Source organism: Sorex araneus, chromosome 11 (assembly GCF_027595985.1).
Source record: "Sorex araneus isolate mSorAra2 chromosome 11, mSorAra2.pri, whole genome shotgun sequence".
Lineage (NCBI taxonomy): Eukaryota > Metazoa > Chordata > Mammalia > Eulipotyphla > Soricidae > Sorex > Sorex araneus.
Genome location: NC_073312.1, coordinates 30392837 through 30414153, shown reverse-complemented (window position 1 = coordinate 30414153; position 21317 = coordinate 30392837). Strand labels below are relative to the sequence as shown.

Sequence of the window (21317 nt, the reverse complement as noted above, 5' to 3'; positions counted from 1 at the left end):
AATAATATTCGAAGCCAATTAAGTCCCAAGTTACAAAAGCACAATATTGTCTTCTTGTGTCTATACAAAAAGGACATTGCTTTAAAGTAAATTATTCAAAAGGAATAAGGAGAGGAGAAAGGCAATATTATAATATTCAGTGTTATAAGATTCAATATTAACTTATAATATAAAGTTCAGTGTCCTAGGAAAGTCTGACCTTACAAATTAACAGTCAGATTAGGGGGAAAGCTGATTAACTGTTTTGGGGAAGAGAGCATAGAGAAGTGGTTACAGCTAAACAAAGGAATGGGAGTGACTCAGGAGCACCTTAATGGGTGTGATGGGGATGAACCTAAGCTCCTTGTGGCAAGGGAGGAAAGGACAAAGCAATGTCATCCTACACTTCTGGCAGTGCTCAGGGGACCATATGTCCAGGTCAACTGCGTCCAAGGCAGGTAGCCTACCCACTGTAATATCTCTCCAACCTCAGGTGTTTTTCAGTTCTATATGAAATGGACCATCCTTTGCAGTTTTGTGTCTTGCTTTTTAATTATTTTGAGTGATTGATCTTTTTTCATATTTATGTTATACCTCCCTTCCCTTATTCTACTGCTGCACATTTGACTTGTTTTAGTGTTTTATTAATGCAAATTTTGTTACTCTGAATATTCCACTTTTCTTTATTTTATCCCAAGCAGTACTCAGGGACACTCCTAATAGCTAGCCCTCATACATGAGTTGGAAACTAATAGGAGGAATGAAACTCACCTGAGGAAGAAGGAATTCATCACACCAGAGTAAGACTGTTTCCTGAGGCAGCCTCCTTGTAGCCTATGTCGCTTTTTTGAGAATTGCCTGCCCTATGCTCACATGAAAAGATTACAGAGAGGTATTTGATTTTCCCAAAATCTACTGGAATCTTTTAGCATGTAAACAACACTTAACATGAGCTTTACCTTAAGTGTACCAATTATTGTTGACATCATTGATATTGGTTTTTCAGCAGCAGATTCCCAGAGCTTATTCATATTGCTTGTGTAAGACTTGATGTTTGTTGATTAACTCCTTTCTCCCTCCCCTGTGGACAGAAACCTCCATTCTACTGTAATCATACGATTTTAAGGGTTTTTTCTTTGCCTCACATATAAGTAGAATCATGTAATATTTGTCTTTCATGACTTTTGCTTGGTATAGTGTCCCATATCACATATTACAATAAATACATCATACTGCAAAATGTTTTTCTTTTTTTCTTTTAGTATTATCTTGTACACATGCATACAACATTATATATTTCACACTCATCTGTCATCAGATATTTGGGGTGTTTCCATACATTGGCTACTGCTAATAGTGCTACAGTAAACAGTAGAATGTTACTAGAGTGCTAAGATTTTGGCTCAACTCGTTGAAATAAATATCCAGAAATGGCATTGCTGGATAATATGTGACTTCTGTTTTTAGTTTTTTGAGGACTCTGTTTTCCATGGGAACTATACCATTTTGTATTCCCATAAAGTGTGCAAGGCTTCTCATTTTCTGCATTTTCATCAACATTTACTTCTTCTTTTCATAACCTCTTGAATATTTGTACACCTCCCCCGCTCCCCCTTCACCTATCTTACCTACCATCTGTGTCTTACTCTTTGTGAGTGAATCCTGATTCCCAAAATGAAACAATCTGCCTGCGCAGCCACTTTTTCCAATGGGACTGTATAAACAAGATCTTGGCTGGAGGCTTTTATCAGGAAGTTACATAGTTGTTTAGTAATTTCTAAATAACTTTAGGACTCAGGCAAGTAGTGAGGGCACAAACCATGCCCCAGTGCTTTCTCCAATCCTTCCAAGCTAGAGAACTTTGACAGAGTTGTCTATACTGCGTGAACAGTCACACTGCAGCTACAAATGCTCAGATTGAAAGTCCTTCAGACCATGATCAAGATTTGCAAGAAAGACCCTATTTATGCTATTAGTTCATGGTGAGAGGAAAACTCCAACTAGATCAGTATAGCTGGAATTATTTTTAACTTCGATGCTATAAATACTTCTCCAGTTGCAGAAATTGAGCATATTCACCCAGATTTAATAAGGGCTTGATTATATTTCTTGAGTCTGGGTAGGATACTTAAATAAATAAGCTCATCTTTGTGCCTTTGTACCTCTTGCTTTTCCTTACACCCTGATATTTGCTTCTGTGTCCTTTTAAATCACTCATGTGTGAAGGGGTGCATGTAGAGACTGAAAGGAAAATTTATTATTTTATATTATGTAATGTTAAGAGGGTACAGATTTGAGATTGAGCAAGTAGATAATGAAACATGGAGACAAGAAGGTGATAAAATGAAAATTTACTACTTCTACACAAATGCAAAAGGTCCCAAGAGATCCTAGGAGATTCTTGCTGTCCAAGGGAAGAAAAATTGGGTTTGGGTTGTTTTTTGGGGCTTGGGGTTTATTGTTGTTTTGTGTTCGGTTTGGTTTTGTTTGGGGCCATGTCTTGCAGTGCTAGGGTGCATGGGGTTGGTTATTCTGGGAGTGTGGAGGAGAAGAGTGTTTTGCAGGCAGGGTTTTTATATGCAGAGCTTTAATGTGCAGAGATTAGCTATGCAGAACAAATAAAAGACATTGATGCAATTTTTAAAAAAGTTTTATTTTTAAAACTCAGTTTCTTCCGGCAAGACTCTTCCCTGGGTGGCATGGCTAACTGGAGGGCAAGAATAAGTTTGTAAGTTTTGCTGAATCTACAAGGTCATTTGAAGCTGTAAGCCTGTAGCCCTTAGCTCCATATCTGTAAACTTGAGTATCACAGGGTGCTTTGTTTTCAGTGCCCTTGTAAGGGACTTTACTCACAAAGCCTCTATTTGAATGAACTTAACCCTTAGGACTCTAGCCTGGATGGACATCCCAACATTAAATAAATAATATGTATTTGGTTAAAATAGTTATAGAAGTATAAATTAGAGATATGCATAATTAGAATCATTTGGTCTAGTAATTTAGACATTTGAGTTAGAATAAAACAGATTTGGGAGAACAAAATTATCAATAAGACAAGTTAGCTTCTATGGTAGCTAAAGAGTAGGTTGTAAAGTATTTGCGTTCTTGGAGTCACAGCAGTGATAGAAACCAAAAACATATTTAGAATACAACCAACTGATTCAGCGGGTTCAAGCTAAGGTAAAGTTATCCAGCTACTGTTTTTCATTCCCTTAGATACAAAACTTGTTTCCCTTCTTCATGTGATACTAAATAAAAATGACATGCAAATGGGATAGACAATAATCATAAGTAGATAATAATTTTCATTGTAAGTTCTATTTTGTAGGAGAAATTTTAATGAAATTTGAGGCAAGTTAGAATTGAATACAAAAGTGCAAGAAAGAACAATGCAGGCCTTGAGTGAAGGGATGTACTAAGTTGACACATTCAGAAGTGTCTTGAGATTGACAATTATCATTCCTTCTTCTAGTATAATGTTGTAAATAAACATGCAGTTTCTTTAGTCAATTATAGCATGCAAGGGAATTTTTGAAGGAGCTTGTAGGTTAGTCATAAGGAACTGTCAACTCACAGTTTTCAATTTCATATTCATAGTCTCAAAAGTTATTGTGAAACTTTTTGGTGCCAGGCAGATAGTACAGAGGGTTCGGATCTTGCTTTGCATGTGGGTGACCTGGGTTTGTTTGATCCCTGGCATCTCATATCGTTGTCCGCCCCCCTCAGTCCTCCAGGAGAGATTCCTGAGAACAGAACCAGGCATAAGCCCTGCGCATTGCCTGGTGTGGCACAAAAACAAGACCAAAAAAAAAGCTATAGAAGTTTCTGTAGATCCTTTGAAGAAAGTATTGCTTCTTTAAGGAAAAATCTTCAACAAATAATGGCAGTGGCAGGTGATGTAATTAAAAGAACCTATCCTGTTGAGACCATCAGAATTAGTTCAGATTAGGACTCTGTCCCTTGCTAATGCCTTGAATAAATTAACTGCTCTGAGCTTTTAGAAGTTTGATCAATATTTTTGTTTACCCATTCATTAATTTTATTTCTCTATATTACATGAATGACATAATCCAGTATTTGTTTTTCTCCTCATTTATGCAGCTTCACATGCCTTGCCTTTCTTCCATTTTGCTGAGAATGACACAATTGTTATCTTATTCACAGCTGAATACTATTTTATTGTGGATATATATCTTGTTAGACAATGGATATTTCTGTATCTTAACTATTATAAATAATTCTATTGGAAACATTGGGACAGATACAACTTTTAAACTTGTCATTTCTGTTAGCTAGAAACCAGATGTGAGATTGCTGAATCATAAAATGCTTGAGTATTCTCCAAAATGGTTGCACAACTTCCTATAATGCTCTAATTACTTTCTTCTTATAGTATAGTGAAGCCAAGTAACAGGATACATCCATTTATCTTCGTTTTCTCAGAAGATATTCAGGGTCTTGGATGAGTTCATATAAGCACCAGTATTTCTGTTCTATTTCCTTAAAATATCAGTATAATTTTTATAGGTATTGAATTAAATCTACACATTGCTGGAGCAAATATTTGAAGTTGTGTGGGTCAAGGTTGCTCCCCATAATCCAAAATGAGTTGTTTGGAAAGGATTCCTTTCACCCCTCTTAAGTTTCTTAGGCTCTACAGTGTCCAGGGCAGCATCAGCTCTGTAGCATCTTTGGAAAGAATTAAGAGAAGCAGCATATGCAAAGCATGTCTCACAAGGCCAGAACATCAGGAGGTGTACTGTCCCTTTCTCCTTTACACTATTAGGAGTCTGAGATTCTGCACCTGTGCGGGATATCAAGAAACATAGTAAAGAAATGCTCAAAAGCATCAGAAGGGTAACTAGTCTTCAGAAGGCAGCTTACCACTGCAGGGGAGTGGGGGTTAGAGGCTGTAGAATGGGCTGGGGAATGAGGTAACTGGGACAAGTGGAAGGAAGCAGAAACTGGTGGAGACTGCGGTGCTAGAGGATATTAAGCATGAAACCTTACCATTAATGGTATTCTAAACCACAGTGCCTCGTTTTAAATAAATAAATAAACAAATACATAAATAAATAAATAAAAGATTCAATGCACAAGCCAGACTGAGAGGGGTAGTTCTTACAATATATATTGTATGTAACCTTACAGCTGCCTCCCAAAATGTATCCAGTGTAGGAAGTCAACAACATACACTCCACTCTCCCAAATTCTGGTTGGAAAAAATAAATACAGACGTGTGAACAGAAGCTCTGTGGTTAAACAGTCATATCTTTTAACTGAGCTAAAGAGCAGTTTAACTCTGTGTGTGAACAAACAGAAACTAGCAGAATTTAAGAAGGTTGGAAAATCTTAACACACCAGATGCCATATAATTTGTTTTCAGTAGAGGGCTATAGTGAAAGTCTCCTATTTGCCATCTTTATAAATGTTTTTATTGTTCATACAAATTGCCTTAAGATTGATACATGATAAATGAAAAAGCGCATGCTGGCTTTGATAAAAACATCAGCCACACTCCATGGTATATAGCTTTTCTTAGTTTACACTGTGTCTCTGTCATCCCATTGCTCATCAATTTGCTCAAGCGGACACCAGTAACATCTCCATGGTGAGACTTCTTGTTACTGTTTTTGGCATATCCAATACTCGATGGGTAGCTTGCCAGGCTCTGCCGTGCAGGCGGGATATTCTCAGTAGCTTGCCGGGCTCTCTGAGAGGGAAGAAGGAATTGAAACCGGGTCGGCCACGTGCAAGGCAAGCGCCCTACCCGGTGTGCTATTAATCTTTTTTATTATTATTTTGTTGTTGTGTCAGGGATTGAATCTAGGCCTCACCCACTCGAGACTGAAAGATGTATCATAGAGCCACATTCCCATCCCTAGGTAGGTAGCCTTTAACCTGCAGTGGAATGAGTGACCCTGCAGATACAACTTCACACCAACCAGTGATGTGAGGAACAGGTGACAGACAGCAGCGCTCTGCTGCACCCTGGTGATGACCGAGACACAGGGTCAATAGACTACAAATGCCCAGCCCTGCCAGGTCCTAAGAGGTCCAAGAAAGCACTTTCTTATACAATTAAGGGTCGTCTTAATTTTTTTCTTTGTTTTTTTTGCTTTTTGGGCCACACCCAGCGATGCTTAGGGGTTATTCCTGGCTTTGCACTCAGAAATCACTCCTGACAGTGCTCAGGGGACCATATGGGATGCTGGGAATCGAACCCAGTTCAGCCACGTGCAAGACAAATGCCCTACCCACTATGCTATCACTCCAGCCCCTAAGGGTCGTCTTAAAATATAGCCAGGGCAACGCTTTTAAATGTCTAAAACCAAGCATCAGTTGCTTATATGGGGGGTAGGCAGTGGGGGAGGAATTAAATACTCACTGAGGTAAAGTGATTTCCCTAAGCGGCTACGAAAGGACTCCCTTCACTTTTTTGGCTTTATGGGATCAAGCGGCGCCTCTTCCAAAAGATCAAATATGTAATTGTTATATATTTCAATATACGAGACAAATACACCATACACCCTCTCTTCATCAACTGCTTTGCAAAATTCTTGTACATTTATCATATCTGCAAACTCTGGATTTACTTGTCGTTCACTGGAGCTCAGGTTATTTCATAGTAAATTCATTCAAATAAGCACCTATAAAAGGGCCATTTAAATGTTTTTTCTTTAATTTAAACACCAAGGTTTACAGAGTCATGCATGATGCATTTGTTACAGGCATTCAATATTCCAACATTAGTCCCACCACCGTTGTCCCCATTTTCCCAGTCACCCCTCAAGCTTGCCCCCTGTAATATGCCCAAGATAATTTATTTTATATTTGCTTGTTACCACTAAATAGCTAGTAGAATTATCAAAAACTACTTCAGTGAAGAAAAAAAAAAGGTGAAAGTTGTTATAGTGCACCATGGGGATATTAATTTCTTATCTGAGGGTTACTCATTGTTGAAGTTGAGCCTTCCATATTAATGTTTCTGTTACTTGAGTTTTTTGGCATCTACATTACATTCCCATCCAATCTGTTATGCTCCTCCTGGGATGTTAGCATTGTCGAGTTTAGAAATGTTGAGCGGCAGCAAATGCAACTGTGCACTGTACACTGTGCACTCGAGAAAATCTAGAATATTTAACTGGGCCGTGAGTTTACAGAGCCAACATGGTGGGATGTGGGTGTGGCTGCTGACACTTCTGGAAGTACAGGGGATTGGGGGAGGTTGCCCAACCCCACTCCAATAAGGCCCGGGTTCTCAGCCCCCCAAAAATGATTTTCCTGAAATTTTTGGCAGTTTGGCATCTCTGCAGAGTCAGTTGTGAGGCAGTGGAGTATGGCCCTAAGCATCAGCGTCAGCTGTTGAGATGTGAGCTTACTGGGCTTGGGGAGGCCAGGAACCTGGCCCGCCCCCTTCCGAATGCACCCTGGAGTTCTCAGCCAGGGACTGGTGTATCCTAGAAATTTTTGCAGCTAGTTGACCTCTCCTGAGACTGGTATATGAGTGTACATGACAGTGGCGGTGAGATATCTAAATGTGACTGTTTTTTTCTTCTTTACAGTTCACCGGGACATAATTATAGTTTCTCAAGCCTATCTAAAATAAAAGATAATATATATATCAACATTTTTGATGAGATGATTATTGAAAAGCATGAGGTAAAGTAGAACAATTATAATAGTGTTGAAATGATTATAAGAAGTTCATACTGTATATATCTAAATTTCTAACAATTATTTGCAAACTTGCTTTTAGATACAGCATCTGTTTACAACACTTTAGAGAATGCATTTGGGATAGCTTGAAATTAAATAAGATATGATAGGTCAATCATAGGGAGGGACACTGCAGGATATCACAGGGATTAAAGTGCTTACCTTGTATGTTGCTGATGTTCTACACCCCACACTGCCTGATCCCTGAGTACCTCCAGGAGTAAGCCCTGGAAATGCCAAGTGTGGCAAAAAAAATAATAATAACATCATAAACCACCTATAGGAAGAATAATAAATACAACAAGACTTTTTGAGAAAAAAATGTATATTTTTCCACAGTTGAAAAATATACATTTCCTAGTAACCAAGATTAAAAATATATAAATAAAAATGGATTAGATTTCTCACTGATGAAAAAATATACCCCTTGTACAAATGAGATCAAATTTTTCCTCAGACTAAAACTCAGTTCTATTCAATTTTTTTAATTACCCTCTTCCTTCTAGGTATATGCAAGTGACTAACATAATGCCCTAGTGCCATTCAAATGTAGAGTAAATAATACATTTCTCCCTACTAATGTTCACATCAAAAGTATAGGTCCTCTCAAAAGTATAAATTCTATAGTCTCAAGATTCTTTAATATAAATTTAGATGTTTTAATATAAATTTTCTCAAATTATAGAATAATGCTATTGAAATAGTTATTTTTACCTGGAGGGATTAGGGATCAGTGTCAGAGAAATTGAACTATACCTTAAGTCTTATGGTTCAGGAATGAGTCTTCAATCCAGTTTCCCAAATGATACAGTCACACATTCTAATTAAACCATTTTCTCACAACTCTTTTTTTTTTTTCTTTTGCAACAACTTACCCACTGTGCTATCACTCTGGCCCTCCAAATTTGTTTTTTCATTTTGTTTTGTGTGTGTATGTGTTGTGCCACACCCAGCAGTGCTCAGAGATTACTCCTGGATCTGCACTCAGGGGTCACTTCTGGTGGGCAAGAGCATCTGAGGCACCAGGGATCAAACCCAGGTCAGACAGGCCAAGGAAGGCAAACACCCTACCTGCTGTCTATCACTCCAACTCCTCTACCTATTTTTTCTCTTTTTTTCTTTTTGCTTTTTGGGTCATACCTGGTGATGCACAGGGGTCACTCCTGGCTCTGCACTCAGGAATTACTCCTGGCGGTGCTCAGGGGACCATATGGGATGCTGGGAATCGAGCCCAGGTCAACCACATGTAAGGCAAATGTCCTACCTGCTGTGCTATCGCTGCAGCCCCTCTACCTATTTTTTTTTAATTCTTTTATTGATTCACCATGTGGAAAGTTACAAAGCTTTCAGGTTAAAGTCTCAGTTATACAATGCTCAAACACCCGTCCCTTCACCGGTGCACATATTCCAAACTCTTAATAAAATTAAAGGTAAAATACTAAACTTACAATTTGAAAGCAATTATCTAAGGAGTTAATCTTATTTAAATAATAAGGAGGGAGAACTTAGAAAATGCAAAAGAATGCTAAGACTTTTTCCAAAGAGAATTATCTCAGCAATCAGTTTGATCAGTTAGTGTTAATAGCAGTTGATTACCAGTTGAATTTTCCAAGTGTTTTATGTTATCATTGAACTCAAACAACATTCTTTAGATATCTCTTCTGTATGGACATTGTTGACATGTGTTTTTGTGTGGCATATCCTTGCCCTCCTCTCATGAACTGGATTGTAAGAATAACTATACATATAAACCATTCACGTTTCATAAAATGCCAATTCTGTACTGAGTCCATGTTACTACTTGTATTTTGGCTTTTTCTCCTGATTTCCTCAAAACTAATTTTTGTACTTATTTTGGCCAAATATCTAGCTTGTTAATGCACTCACTCACTATCACTCTAGACTGAATTTCTTCTTAAAAACATCTGCCTAATCTGTTACATTAGGTTACTTACTTTATTTTTCACTTATTTCCCTTGTGTTTCCAGTACATTTAAATCCTCTTGGAACTAATAGTTATTAAATATTATCTTTTTTCAAATGTTGAGTGATAGTAGCATAAACTTTTTACTATAAATTCTAGTTTTGTTACATTGTATCAAAGTGAGTTTGTAAATTTTTTATGACTATTGTAATGTTTGTGTTAGTGTTCTAGCTCTAGTCTTCATTACCATTTCAGCAGTATGTGAACTTTCAGATTTGCTGCTGTGATTCAGCCCCCACTCCAGCTCTCAAAGCCACTTAGTGAAAGACTGACCACTACCACTGTTAACATTCCCTCCAGTCCCTTTCAAGTCTAATCCTTTCCTTCCCCACTACACATGCTTTCTCTCATTATAAAAATAACAATACTGATAAGTATTTTTGCAAACTAACAATTGAATATATTTAAAACATTTAATTTGAAACGTTTTGGCATACCTATATGAAACCATTGCAATCAAGTAATGAACATATTCATAATGTTCAAAAGGTTTTCTTTCCATTAAAATATTTCCATCCTACCTCTTATCATCCAAGGCAGTCATTGATCGGCCTCTTGTCACTGTAGTTTGTTTTTTAGAAAAAAATTATAAAAGTTATCTACTCTTTGATGGAATAGATATGAGGTTGTCATGAATTATAGATTAGAGTTATCTAATGGGTAAATATTAAAGAAGAGCATAAGATCTGGAGCAGTAGTACAGCTGGTAGGGCACTTGCCTTGCATGTCGCCATCCCTGTTTGATCCTTAGCACAACAAATGGACCCTCAAGCCTCCAAGAGTGATCCCTGAGCATAGGGCCAGAAGTAAGCTTTAAGCACAGCTGGGTGTGAAGAAGGGGGAGAAGGAGAGGAAGAATTATAAAGCTTACTTCACATTGTTGTGACGCGTACAAGAGATCATAGATTCTCTGGACCCTAGAGAAAAGAGAAGCAAATTTATATACCCAGAATGCTTTACAGATTAGCTCATACAGAACAAAGAAAAACATTAATAAATAATTTTAAAATACAATTTCTTCTGGATAGACTCTTTCTAGGTGGCTGGTGAGAGCAGGGATTTGATATCTTCAAGGTCACTGGAAAGGGGTTATCACAGGATGAATGTGTCCTTGCCAGAGATTGTAGAATTGTAACTTATAAAGGCTGTCTGGATGAATTTAACCCTTAATATCCCAACCTGGACAGATACCTTTTTATTTTTTTGTAAATGAATTATCTGAATAGGATCATAGGTCTAGCTACTATATCAAGATCTGTATCAAGAGCATCAAGGTATGTAAAGTGCCACATTCAAGGTAAAATCTTAAATGCCATCTGCTGTCGGGAAGCATAATGTATCTTTTTTGATTACCTGCTGGATGAAAGGAACAGATGACTGAGCATTTGCCACAGAAGGACGGGGTATTAGTGTCACCAGCCATATGAATCAAGACCACATGTTTATTTTCCATTCAGAACTCCAACTTGGTGTGATTTAATTAAGTGGCATGTCATATTTTAAAATTTTCCCAAGGAATAATAACTGTCTCTGATGCATTAGCATATAAAGACAGCATGTACAAGGTACAAGTTCCTCCTTGATCGACTGTGAAGAGAGCTAAAGCGTTTCATGTTCTGCAAGACTTTGGCTACTAATGAATTGAGCTGTTGGTGAACAGCTTCCATGGACATTGTTAATTTTTTTATTGCTTCTTCTGAAGTTGAGGTTAGATCTTAGGTCTCCTTGGATATGCCATGCTCCTGTCCCCAGTAGAATACCAATTAAAAGAAGGATGGGACCTGTTTCACTTGTTTCTGTTTGACCATGAACAGGTACAGAAATGACTTTCTGTAATTTCAGATTCTGAAATTGGGACTGGAGATTTTGGAAGAACCAATTCTGAAACTAAGGAACTGAGAGCATAGGTTTTGAGACAACTAGGGAAAAGCAAAGGAAACTGCCCAGATGATAAAGTCAAGTACAAGCAGACATAATAGAATTGGGCTTTTAGGCTGTTCAGTCAGAGACTAAAGGGGTGAAAAGACAGAACAGACTTTTTTTTCTTTTTGGGTCACACCTGGCGATGCACAGGGGTTATTCCTGGCTCTGCACTCAGGATTACTCCTGGTGGTGCTCAGAAACTGTATGGGATGCTGGGAATCGAACCCCAGTCGGCTGTGTGCAAGTCAAACGCCCTACACGCTGTGCTATTCCTCCAGTCCTCAGAACAGACTCATTTTAAAAGACAACCAGATAGAAAAATTTCTTAACTTTTAGTATTCATTGAGAATAAAGGATTTGGCAAGGAATGAAGGAAAATGTATGTGTATGAAGGGAAAAAAAAGTGTGAGGAAAATAGGAGGATGTTATGTCTTTGTGATCAAGTTGTTCTAGTGAATCTGTATCAAGCATTGAAGTACCCCCCAGAAGAGGTGACAAAGTATCGAGGCTAGGGTCTCAGGTGGCATTATATGTCTCCTGGCTTCTTCACCATGTGGTAGGACAGATGTGAGATTGCTGTGAATGATCTGTTATTAGACTTAGTGGATAAATATTAAAGAAGAACATAGAGATAGTTATAAAGTTTTCTTCATATTGTCATGAAGGGCAGGAATTTCTAGGTCTACAAGGTCACTTAAAATTGTGAGTTGTGAGGTTTCCCAGGGAGCTTGCCCCACTTTTATTTTTTTTTGGTCTATTTCAGTGAAAAAAAATTATTTTAAGATTTATTCTATATGTATCAAATGGTTTGTTGTGTTTTATTATGTAGTTGTATCCCACTAGTAAATATATATCCTGTTGTATGTTAATAAATTAACCTACTGATTGACCTTCTTTGACAGTAATCACGAAAAGAAAACTACTATAATATATATACTATATACTATATATAGTATATGTAATATATACTATATATAATATATAGTATATGTAAATATATACTATATATATGTAATATATACTATATATGTTATATAGTATATAATACTATATATATACTATATATAGTATATAGTATACAGATTTTTTCTGTCTTTTTGGTTTGGGGGGCCATACTGGCTGTTCTCAGGGCTTACTCCTGGCCCTGCACTCAAGGATCATTCCTGGCAGGGCTCTGGGGACCACTTGGGGTTTCCAAGATTAAACCCAGGCCCACCTTGTACAAGGCACTGTACTATTGTTCTGGCCCCTGTGTACAAGTTTTTGTGGGTTTTCCTGTTTTCTTGGGTACATGTATAGGCGCAGAATGGCTGAACTGTGTGGAACTGAATATTTAAGAAATGACAAATATCTTTTTAAAGTGATGGCATCATATTTTTTACTTCCACTAGTAATATATGACACTACCATGCCAGTTCTTTCACATACTTGAGTATTTGTTCATGAACCAGAGAGAGAGTTCAGGGATTAAATCACTTGTCTTGCATGGAGTTGATCCATGCAGTGTCAGGAGTAGAGTGTGGTTCAAAAGCAAACAAAAACCAAAATTTCTTAAGTCCACTTGCTCAGACTTCAACATTTTAGCTATTCTAATAAATATATTACTATGTATAGTATCTCACTGTGACTTTAATTTGCATTTATTAATAACTAATGGTGTTTAATACCTTCTCAGGTATTTGTCGTCCATCTAGCTTTTATCTGGTATCTTATTCCGTTTTCTGCTTATGTTTCTAGTTGGACAGTTTTTTTTTTTACTGAGTTTTGAAATTTTTTGTAAACTGTATAAAAATACGTCACTGTCACTGTCATCCCGTTGCTCATTGATTTGTTTGAGCAGGCACCAGTAACGTCTCTCATTGAGACTTATTGTTACTGGTTTTGGCATATCCAATACGCATGGGTAGCTTGCCAGGCTCTGCCTCGCAGGCTCCATACTCTCGGTAGCTTGTCAGGCTCTCCGAGAGGGGCGGAGGAATCGAACTCAGGTCAGCCACGTGAAAGGCGAACGCCCAACCGCTGTGCTATCGCTCCAGCCCATAAAAATACATAGATGATTAAATGATTTACAAATATTTTTCTCGGTGTGTAGTATGTTCCTTTTTTCTCTTATTTAACTGTCTTTTAAAGAACAAAGCTTTAAATTCTGCCGATAGGGGCCAGAGAGATTAGTACAGAGGTTAAGGCACTTTGCTTACGCATAGTCAACCCCAGTTCAATCCCTGGCACCACACATAGTCCCTTAAACACTGTCGAGAGTGATCCCTCAATGATCCCTGAACAGAACCAGGAGAAAGGCCTGAGCACCTATGGGTGCGGTCCTAAAACACCGAATTAATAAATTCTGATGATGACAAATTCATCAATTGCTTTTCGTATGTTATGTTTCTGAGCTCTGTTTTTACTGTCTGTATTTTGTAACTCTGCTCTTAAATTGTACTTCAGGGCTAGGAATGTGACCCAAGAGGTAGAAAACATCTTGCACCTGTAAAAGACCCTTAGTTAGTTCTTTGGCACGCCACATGGCCACCCCACACTGCTAGACATAGCCCTTTGTTTTTATTTGGTTTTTGTTATTATTGAATAAATTTATCGCTTTGAAATAAACCTCTTTGTTGCTAATTATATCACCTGGTCTTAAATCTGCTTTGTCTGCTCTAAATATTGTAATTCCATCTCTCCTTTAATTTTGTTTGCATATGACATTTTTTAATGTTCATGTTTTATTTTTATGAACTTTTAAAATTTCTGAAAAATGAGTAAATTTTAGTGTTTTTTTAATTATTTTTTATTAGTGAATCACTGTGAGGGTACAGTTACAGATTTACATATTTTCGTGCTTGTGTTTCAGTCATACAATGCTCGAGTACCCATCTCTCCATCAGTGCCCATTCTCCACCACCGATGATCCCAGTATCCCTCCCACCCCCCTACCCCATCCCCCCACCCCACCCCGCCTCTGTGGCAGGGCATTCCCTTTTGTTCTCTCTCTCCTTTTGGGTGTTGTGGTTTGCAATAGAGGTATTGAGTGGCCATTGTGTTCAATTTATAATCTACTTTCAGCACGCATCTTCCATCCCAAGCGGGTCCTCCAACCACACTTTACTTGGTGTTCCCTTCTCTATCTGAGCTGCCTTTTCCCCCAGCGTGTGAAGCCGGCTTCCAAGCCGTGAAGCAAACCTCCTGGTACTTATTTATACTATTCTTGAGTGTTAGTCTCCCATTCTGTCATTTTATATATTTCACAGATGAGTGCAATCTTTCTATGTCTGCCTCTCTCTTTCTGATTCATTTCACTTAGCATGATACTTTCCATGTTAATCCACTTATACACAAAGCTCATGACTTCATCTTTTCTAACAGCTGCATAGTATTCCATTGTGTAGATGTACAAAGATTCTTTAACCAGTCATCTGTTCTCAGGCACTCATGTTTTTTCCAGATTCTGGCTACTGCAAACAGTGCTGCGATGAACATACAAGTGCAGATGTCATTTCTACTATACTGTTTTGCCTCTCCGGGATATATTCCCAGCAGTGGTATTGCTGGGTCAAATGGGAGCTCAATTTCTAATTTCTTGAGGAGCGTCCATACTGTTTTCCAAAAGGGCTGAACCAGTCAGCATTCCCACCAGCAGTGTCGGAGGGTCCCTTTCTCCCCACATCCACACCAACACCGTTTGCTTTTTGTTCTTTTGGATGTGTGCCAGTCTCTGTGGTATGAGGTGGTATCTCAGTTGTTTTGATCTGTATCTCCCTGATGATTAGTGATAAAGAGCATTTTTTCATGTGCCTTTTGGCCATTCATATTTCTTCCTTGAGAAAGTTTCTGTTCATTTCTTTGCCCCATTTTTTGATGAGGTTGGATGTTTTCTTCTTGTAGAGTTAAACCAGTGCCTTATGCATATGACATATTTTCTCCTTTTTTTTCTTTTTTAACCTCTATCTGTGTTTTAAATTAATTTACTATAGACAGCATATAGTTCAATCATGTTTTTATTCAGATTTACAAATTCTGCCTTTAATACATAGTTATTTAATATTTTGTGTAATTATTGACCAGTTGGGTTTTTATTTGTTTTCAGATTATTCCAGAAGTTATTAGTTCTTTGTTTCCTGCAGGTTTTTTTAAATTGCTAGATTATTTTTAGGATTCTGTCTTATCTCTGCAGTTGGATTATTAGCTGCCCTTTGCTTATGAATTTTTGTTTTAGATTTGACAATATTAAATTGTCAAACTGATTTAGTACAGTTTACCTTTAATAATAGGTATGCTTTATAAATATTCAATTACTTTATGTACTATACATTTTAATGGCATAGAAGGAATGATTCCTGTAGTAGGGATGCTCCTTCACAGTACACTCTTTTATTTTTTTCTTTTTGGGTCACACCTGGCGATGCACAGGTGTTACTCCTGGCTCTGCACTCAGGAACCACTCCTGGCGGTGCTCAGGGGGCCATATGGGATGCTGGGAATCGAACCCGGTCGACCGCATGCAAGGCAAATGCCCTACCTGCTGTGCTATCTCTTCAGCCCCTTTCACAGTACACTCTTGAGGCTGGGCAGTGACAGAGATTCCCCCAGGTAGCCTCCCACGTAGGTTCGCATAGTTTTGACTTAGGATGACTTTATCTGAGCTTGGTAGCATCGTAAGTCAAGGAAAATACATAAAATTTCTATATTTTAATAGGATCGCTGTCTCAAGAGCTGCAATCGTCACTCATATGTAAGAAAGAATTGGCTCGGATCTATTGTCTTCCCTTTCTCCGCTCTTCTGCAACAATCTGAGGTGACAGAAAACAATCTTTGGCTAATTATTTTAAATTTTGATCTCTGGGTAATGGAAACATAGTTGTCAGTTGAATCAGGTTCTATGATTTGCAGGTTTGTTGACTAGTTAAAATGATCTTGTATTTGAGCGTTAGAATACGCTTGACACTAAGTGGTTGGAGATTTCAGCGGTCTACAAAAGGCAATACTCTCAAGACAATTTTCATGTATTTAGAGTGTTCATTGACAAAGCACATAGGGTTTTTTTTATTTTATTAAATCACCGTGAGATTCAGTTACAAGTTTTCATGTTTGAGTTACAATGATACAATGATCAAACACCCATCCCTCCACCATGCACATTCCCCACCACCAGTCTCCCCAGTCTACCTCCTTTTTCCCACCCTGCCCCTGCCTCTGTGGCAGACAATTTCCCCCATACTTTCTCTCTACTTTTGGGCATTATGGTTTACAATACAGAAACTGAGAGGTTATCATTTCTGGTCCCTTATCTACTTTCAGCAAACATCTCCCATCCCAAACAATCCCTCCAACCATCATTTTCTTAGTGATCCCTTCTCTATCCCAGCTGCCTTCGCCCCACTGCTCATGAGGCAGGCTTACAACTATGGAGCAATCTTCCTGGCCCTGTGTATACTGTCCTTGGGTGTCAGTCTCATGTTATTTTATACTCCAAAAATGAGTGTAGTCCTTCTATGTCTGTCCTTCTCTTTCTGATTCATTTCACTTAGCATGATACTCTCCATGTCTATCCATTTATAAGCAAATTTCATGACTTCATCTCTCCTAACAGCTGCATAGTATTCCATTGCAAAGCACATAGTTTTATGGGACAAATTGACAAATTTCCAGGTTAACAATGTTGCATTGTAACCATTAGTTAAAGAAGTTTCAGCTTCTCAACATTGTTTACTGGTTAAATAAATAAATGATGATGGTTGTCATCTCTCTGATATACACCGCCTCCTCCCAAAAAAAAAAAGTCTTTGCTCTTGGCTTTTGCAGCAAGAATATGCCTAAATAACAGTAAAACATTTTTTTAAAAAACCCACAATCCAGATTATTTAGGGTTTTGTCACTTTCTTGAGTAATCTGACCTTAGGTAAGCTACTATAGGGCTGAGGCTGTACCAGACCCAGAAGATTCATTCATAAATTTTCTACTTTAAGAAGTTAATTATCAGAAGAAAACAGACATTTCAGTACAACATGATAATGCAATAATGCTTTGGTAGAGAAATAAAATAGGTACCATGAAAACACACATTAGGGATTTTAGTTTCTTAAAGATGTGATTGCAAAACATATGAAAGTATTTGAATTAGAATTATGTCTCTATCATTTAGTATTGTTTTAAGTTGGACTCTGGGATAGATAACTAATTTAAAATGTGGATTAGGGGGGGCCGGAGTGATAGCACAGCGGGTAGGGCGTTTGCCTTGCACGCGGCCGACCCGGGTTCGATCCCCGGCATCCCATATGGTCCCCCAAGCACCACCAGGAGTAATTCCTGAGTGCAAAGCCAGGAGTAACCCCTGAGCATCGCTGGTGTGACCCAAAAAGCAAATAAATAAATAAATAAATAAATAAAATGTGGATTAGGAGCCAGGAGCTGGGGTAATGATACAGTGGGCAGGGTGCTTGCCTTGTACATGGCCAACCCAAGTTCAATCCCCAGTACCCCAAAAACTTTCTCTAGACCACCAGGAGTAAACCAAGAGCACTGCTGGACATGCCCTCCCCCAAAGTGGAATAGTGCACTAGAGCATAAATTAAAAAAAGATAGATGTTAAAGATATTTTATATGTCAAAGTTATGATGCCAGTTTTTTATTATATAGTTATAATAACAAGATTCTTAATTTTACCATCTTCATAGATAAATGTGATTTATAAATAAGAAAAATTGTGATTATCAAAGGTATCCAAGCCTGGGTTGTAATCCTGGCTTCACTACTCATTAGTTTTGTAATCTTACACAAATAAACTCACAAAGCCTCAGTTTTCTTGTCTATGAAGTAGAGATCTAAACAAATAAATAAATGATGATTATTGTGGTTAAATGATAAGATCTATATTGAGCATTTGAACAGGGTTTTGCACATAGTAAATGCTCATTAACTATTAGGTTGTATTAGTTATGATTATTGTAAAATCTCCTCCCCTTGTGTACAGATATGTGTGCATATATACATGTGCACACACATCACAAAGATCATTTCTCATATGAACCCAATATTTGTCCTTCCTGCTGTTTCTTCCCATTCTAGACCCAGTGTAAAAACTAAAATGGCCTTATCTTGCCTGAATTTTAATAAGATTTTCCAAGAGCTTTTATTGTTAGTGTGGTAACTTGATTTCTTGTTTCATCGTTTTCTTACTCCTGCCTCCACATAGTACATTTTAAAACAAGGTCCCAGTGGTCACTGCGAAGAACCCAATTGTATCTGTGTAAGTACCAGTTGTTAGCATCAGCCCATACCATGTAATCCTTTTCCTTCTGCAGGAAAGACTTAAGTGTGGCTCTAGTATAGACACTCATATGGAATTTTGTATTGATGTCTTCTTTCAGATTAATGGAACATTTAAAGTAAATATCCCTCCAGTTTTATTTGGGTACGCTTGGAGTAAGACTTCTGTGTCTCCTAAAGATTTTAATGGGCAGAATTTAAAAGAATCTACATTTTTAAATATTTTTGCTACTATTGAACCTCAAATATCCTATGTCACTTGTAATCCAGAACTAGACAAGGTAGGTTTTATGTTGAATTCTTTTTATGTACACTATCAAGCAAGCGTAAACTATTTGAGAAACTAGTAAAAAGGCCGGAGAGATAGCTTAAAGGGCTAGTGTGTAGATTTTGAGTTTTGATCCCTACGCCACATGGTCCCCTGCATGAACTTTCAGGAACAGTCTCCAAGCAACATGCAGGGTATAGCCCCTGAGCACCACCAGATGGGCCCACCCAGAAAAGATAAAAATTAATAAATAAAATTAAGATAAAAACTATTAATGATTTCAAAGCTGGCAAAAACAAACATAATTTAAAAGCTGACAAAAATGAATATTGGGTTCTTGATATAGTCCTGTAGACATAATATGCTATAATGTTGAATTATTTAAACTTGATTCTAGTTTTCAGATCAAATAGATGTTTTGCAGAGAGCATGGACCTTTAAAAAAAGCTGCAAAGCACTATTTCCTAACCGAAGAATCATAACTACTGTTTTTAATGAGGAAGGGATACAGATATTAGTAACAAGATATATCAAGGCATTAAATCCACCTCAGCAATTTCTGGATATATTTCTTCGTGATTCTAATTCACCATTTGTAAGTTACCTTTATTGATTTTGATTGAGATTTACATGAGGTATGTACAATAGCATATGCACACCTGTGTAGCTATTATAATGCTAAGTTTTAGAACTTTTGTCACTTCAAGTTTTTATTTTAATTTATTTACTTCTCTTTTGTGTGACATTTTACCTCGCTTTTATTAATTGAATAAGTGATTCATCTTACCAAGCCATGTTGGAGTCAACACCCATACGCATTGATTTTTGGATGATAAACAATGCTGCAATGAGTATCTGTGTCCTGTTGTTATACTGCTGGTAAATCTCCAGGTCAAATTTCTAATTATTTGTAGCCTGCGGTATCACTGACACAAAATATTTTAAATTTATTTTAACCAATGTAGGAGGGTGGATGTACTTTAATTACTTAGAAGTAGCAAAGATCTTTTTCCTTTTAAAATTTAGTCCCTCCCCTACAGTCTCTTTCCCCAATCCATTTAAAACCATCCTTCAAGTTCTTCTATCCTCAAAAAACCCTCTACAATCTGCTTTGCATCTCAGCCACTTACCTTTCACAGCCATCACAACTTCATCTGATATGTGTTTGCTATCTCCACTTTTTATTTTGTTCATCAACACTTAATTCATTCCGTTGGAGTCAGTTGACTCTTCTCAGAATGTATTTTTGTTTTTGTTTGTTTGTTTGTTTGTTGAGCACCCTGACAGTGCTCAAGTGACTCATGACGTGCCAGAGATTGAGCCCAGATCAGCCACATGCAAGGCAAGTGCCCTGCCTGCTATACTACCTCTCCACCTTCTCTCTTCAGAATATTTGTATTTTTCTTTCCACCATAAAATTCCCTTAGCTGAACTTGAGATAAAATCATAAATCCTAGTACAGCAGATAGCCTTGCACATGGCCAACCCAGGTTCAATCCCCAGCATCCCATATGGTCCCCCAAGCACCGCCAAGAGTAATTCCTGAGTGCAGAGTCAGGAGTAACCCCTAAGCATCACTCCTGAGCATCACAGGGTGTGACCCAAAAAGAAAAAAGTAATCATAAGTCCATAAATCATAAGATTTTCTTTTGCTTTATAATCTTCTTTTCCATCATAAGCTGCTTCTTCCTATCTGTTTCCTGATACCCAACCAACGTCCAAGGAGATACTGCACTAAGATTTATTTCAAAGACAATTTCGCCTTTTAACTTTTATTAGTATTTGGTTTGGAGATCACATCCAGCAATGCTCGGAAATTACTCCTGGCAGGTCTCAGGGGGACCATACAGGATTCTGGGTATTGAACCCATATTGTGTGCAAGAGTGGCACTGAAGAGTTTCGATGAGATGGTATCACCTTGCCGCACCCCTCTCTTTACATCAGTGATCACTTCCTTGTAGAATGGTGAGATCCTGGTGGTGAATCCACAATACAGCTCACAGAGGATTTTGATATACTGAGTTTGAACGCCCTGTTTGGCCAGGGCTTCGATGACCGCCTCAGTCTCAACAGAATCGAAGGCCTTCTTTAAGTCGATGAACGTTAGACAGAGCAGCATCTTGAACTCTCGAGACACTTCAATGAGTTTGGTCACTGTGTGGATATGGTCTATCGTGTTG

At 37.9% G+C, this 21317-nt stretch overlaps 1 protein-coding gene across 1 annotated transcript in view; it reads left to right on the top strand.

Moving 5' to 3' along the window:
• The window catches only part of CC2D2B (coiled-coil and C2 domain containing 2B), an 86381-nt gene that overhangs the window by 45438 nt on the left and 19626 nt on the right, over positions 1–21317 (top strand). The window contains 4 exon segments of the mRNA XM_055119375.1: positions 7545–7641; positions 16299–16397; positions 18970–19149; positions 19534–19731. Of these exon segments, the coding sequence (XP_054975350.1) occupies positions 7545–7641; positions 16299–16397; positions 18970–19149; positions 19534–19731 (574 nt within the window).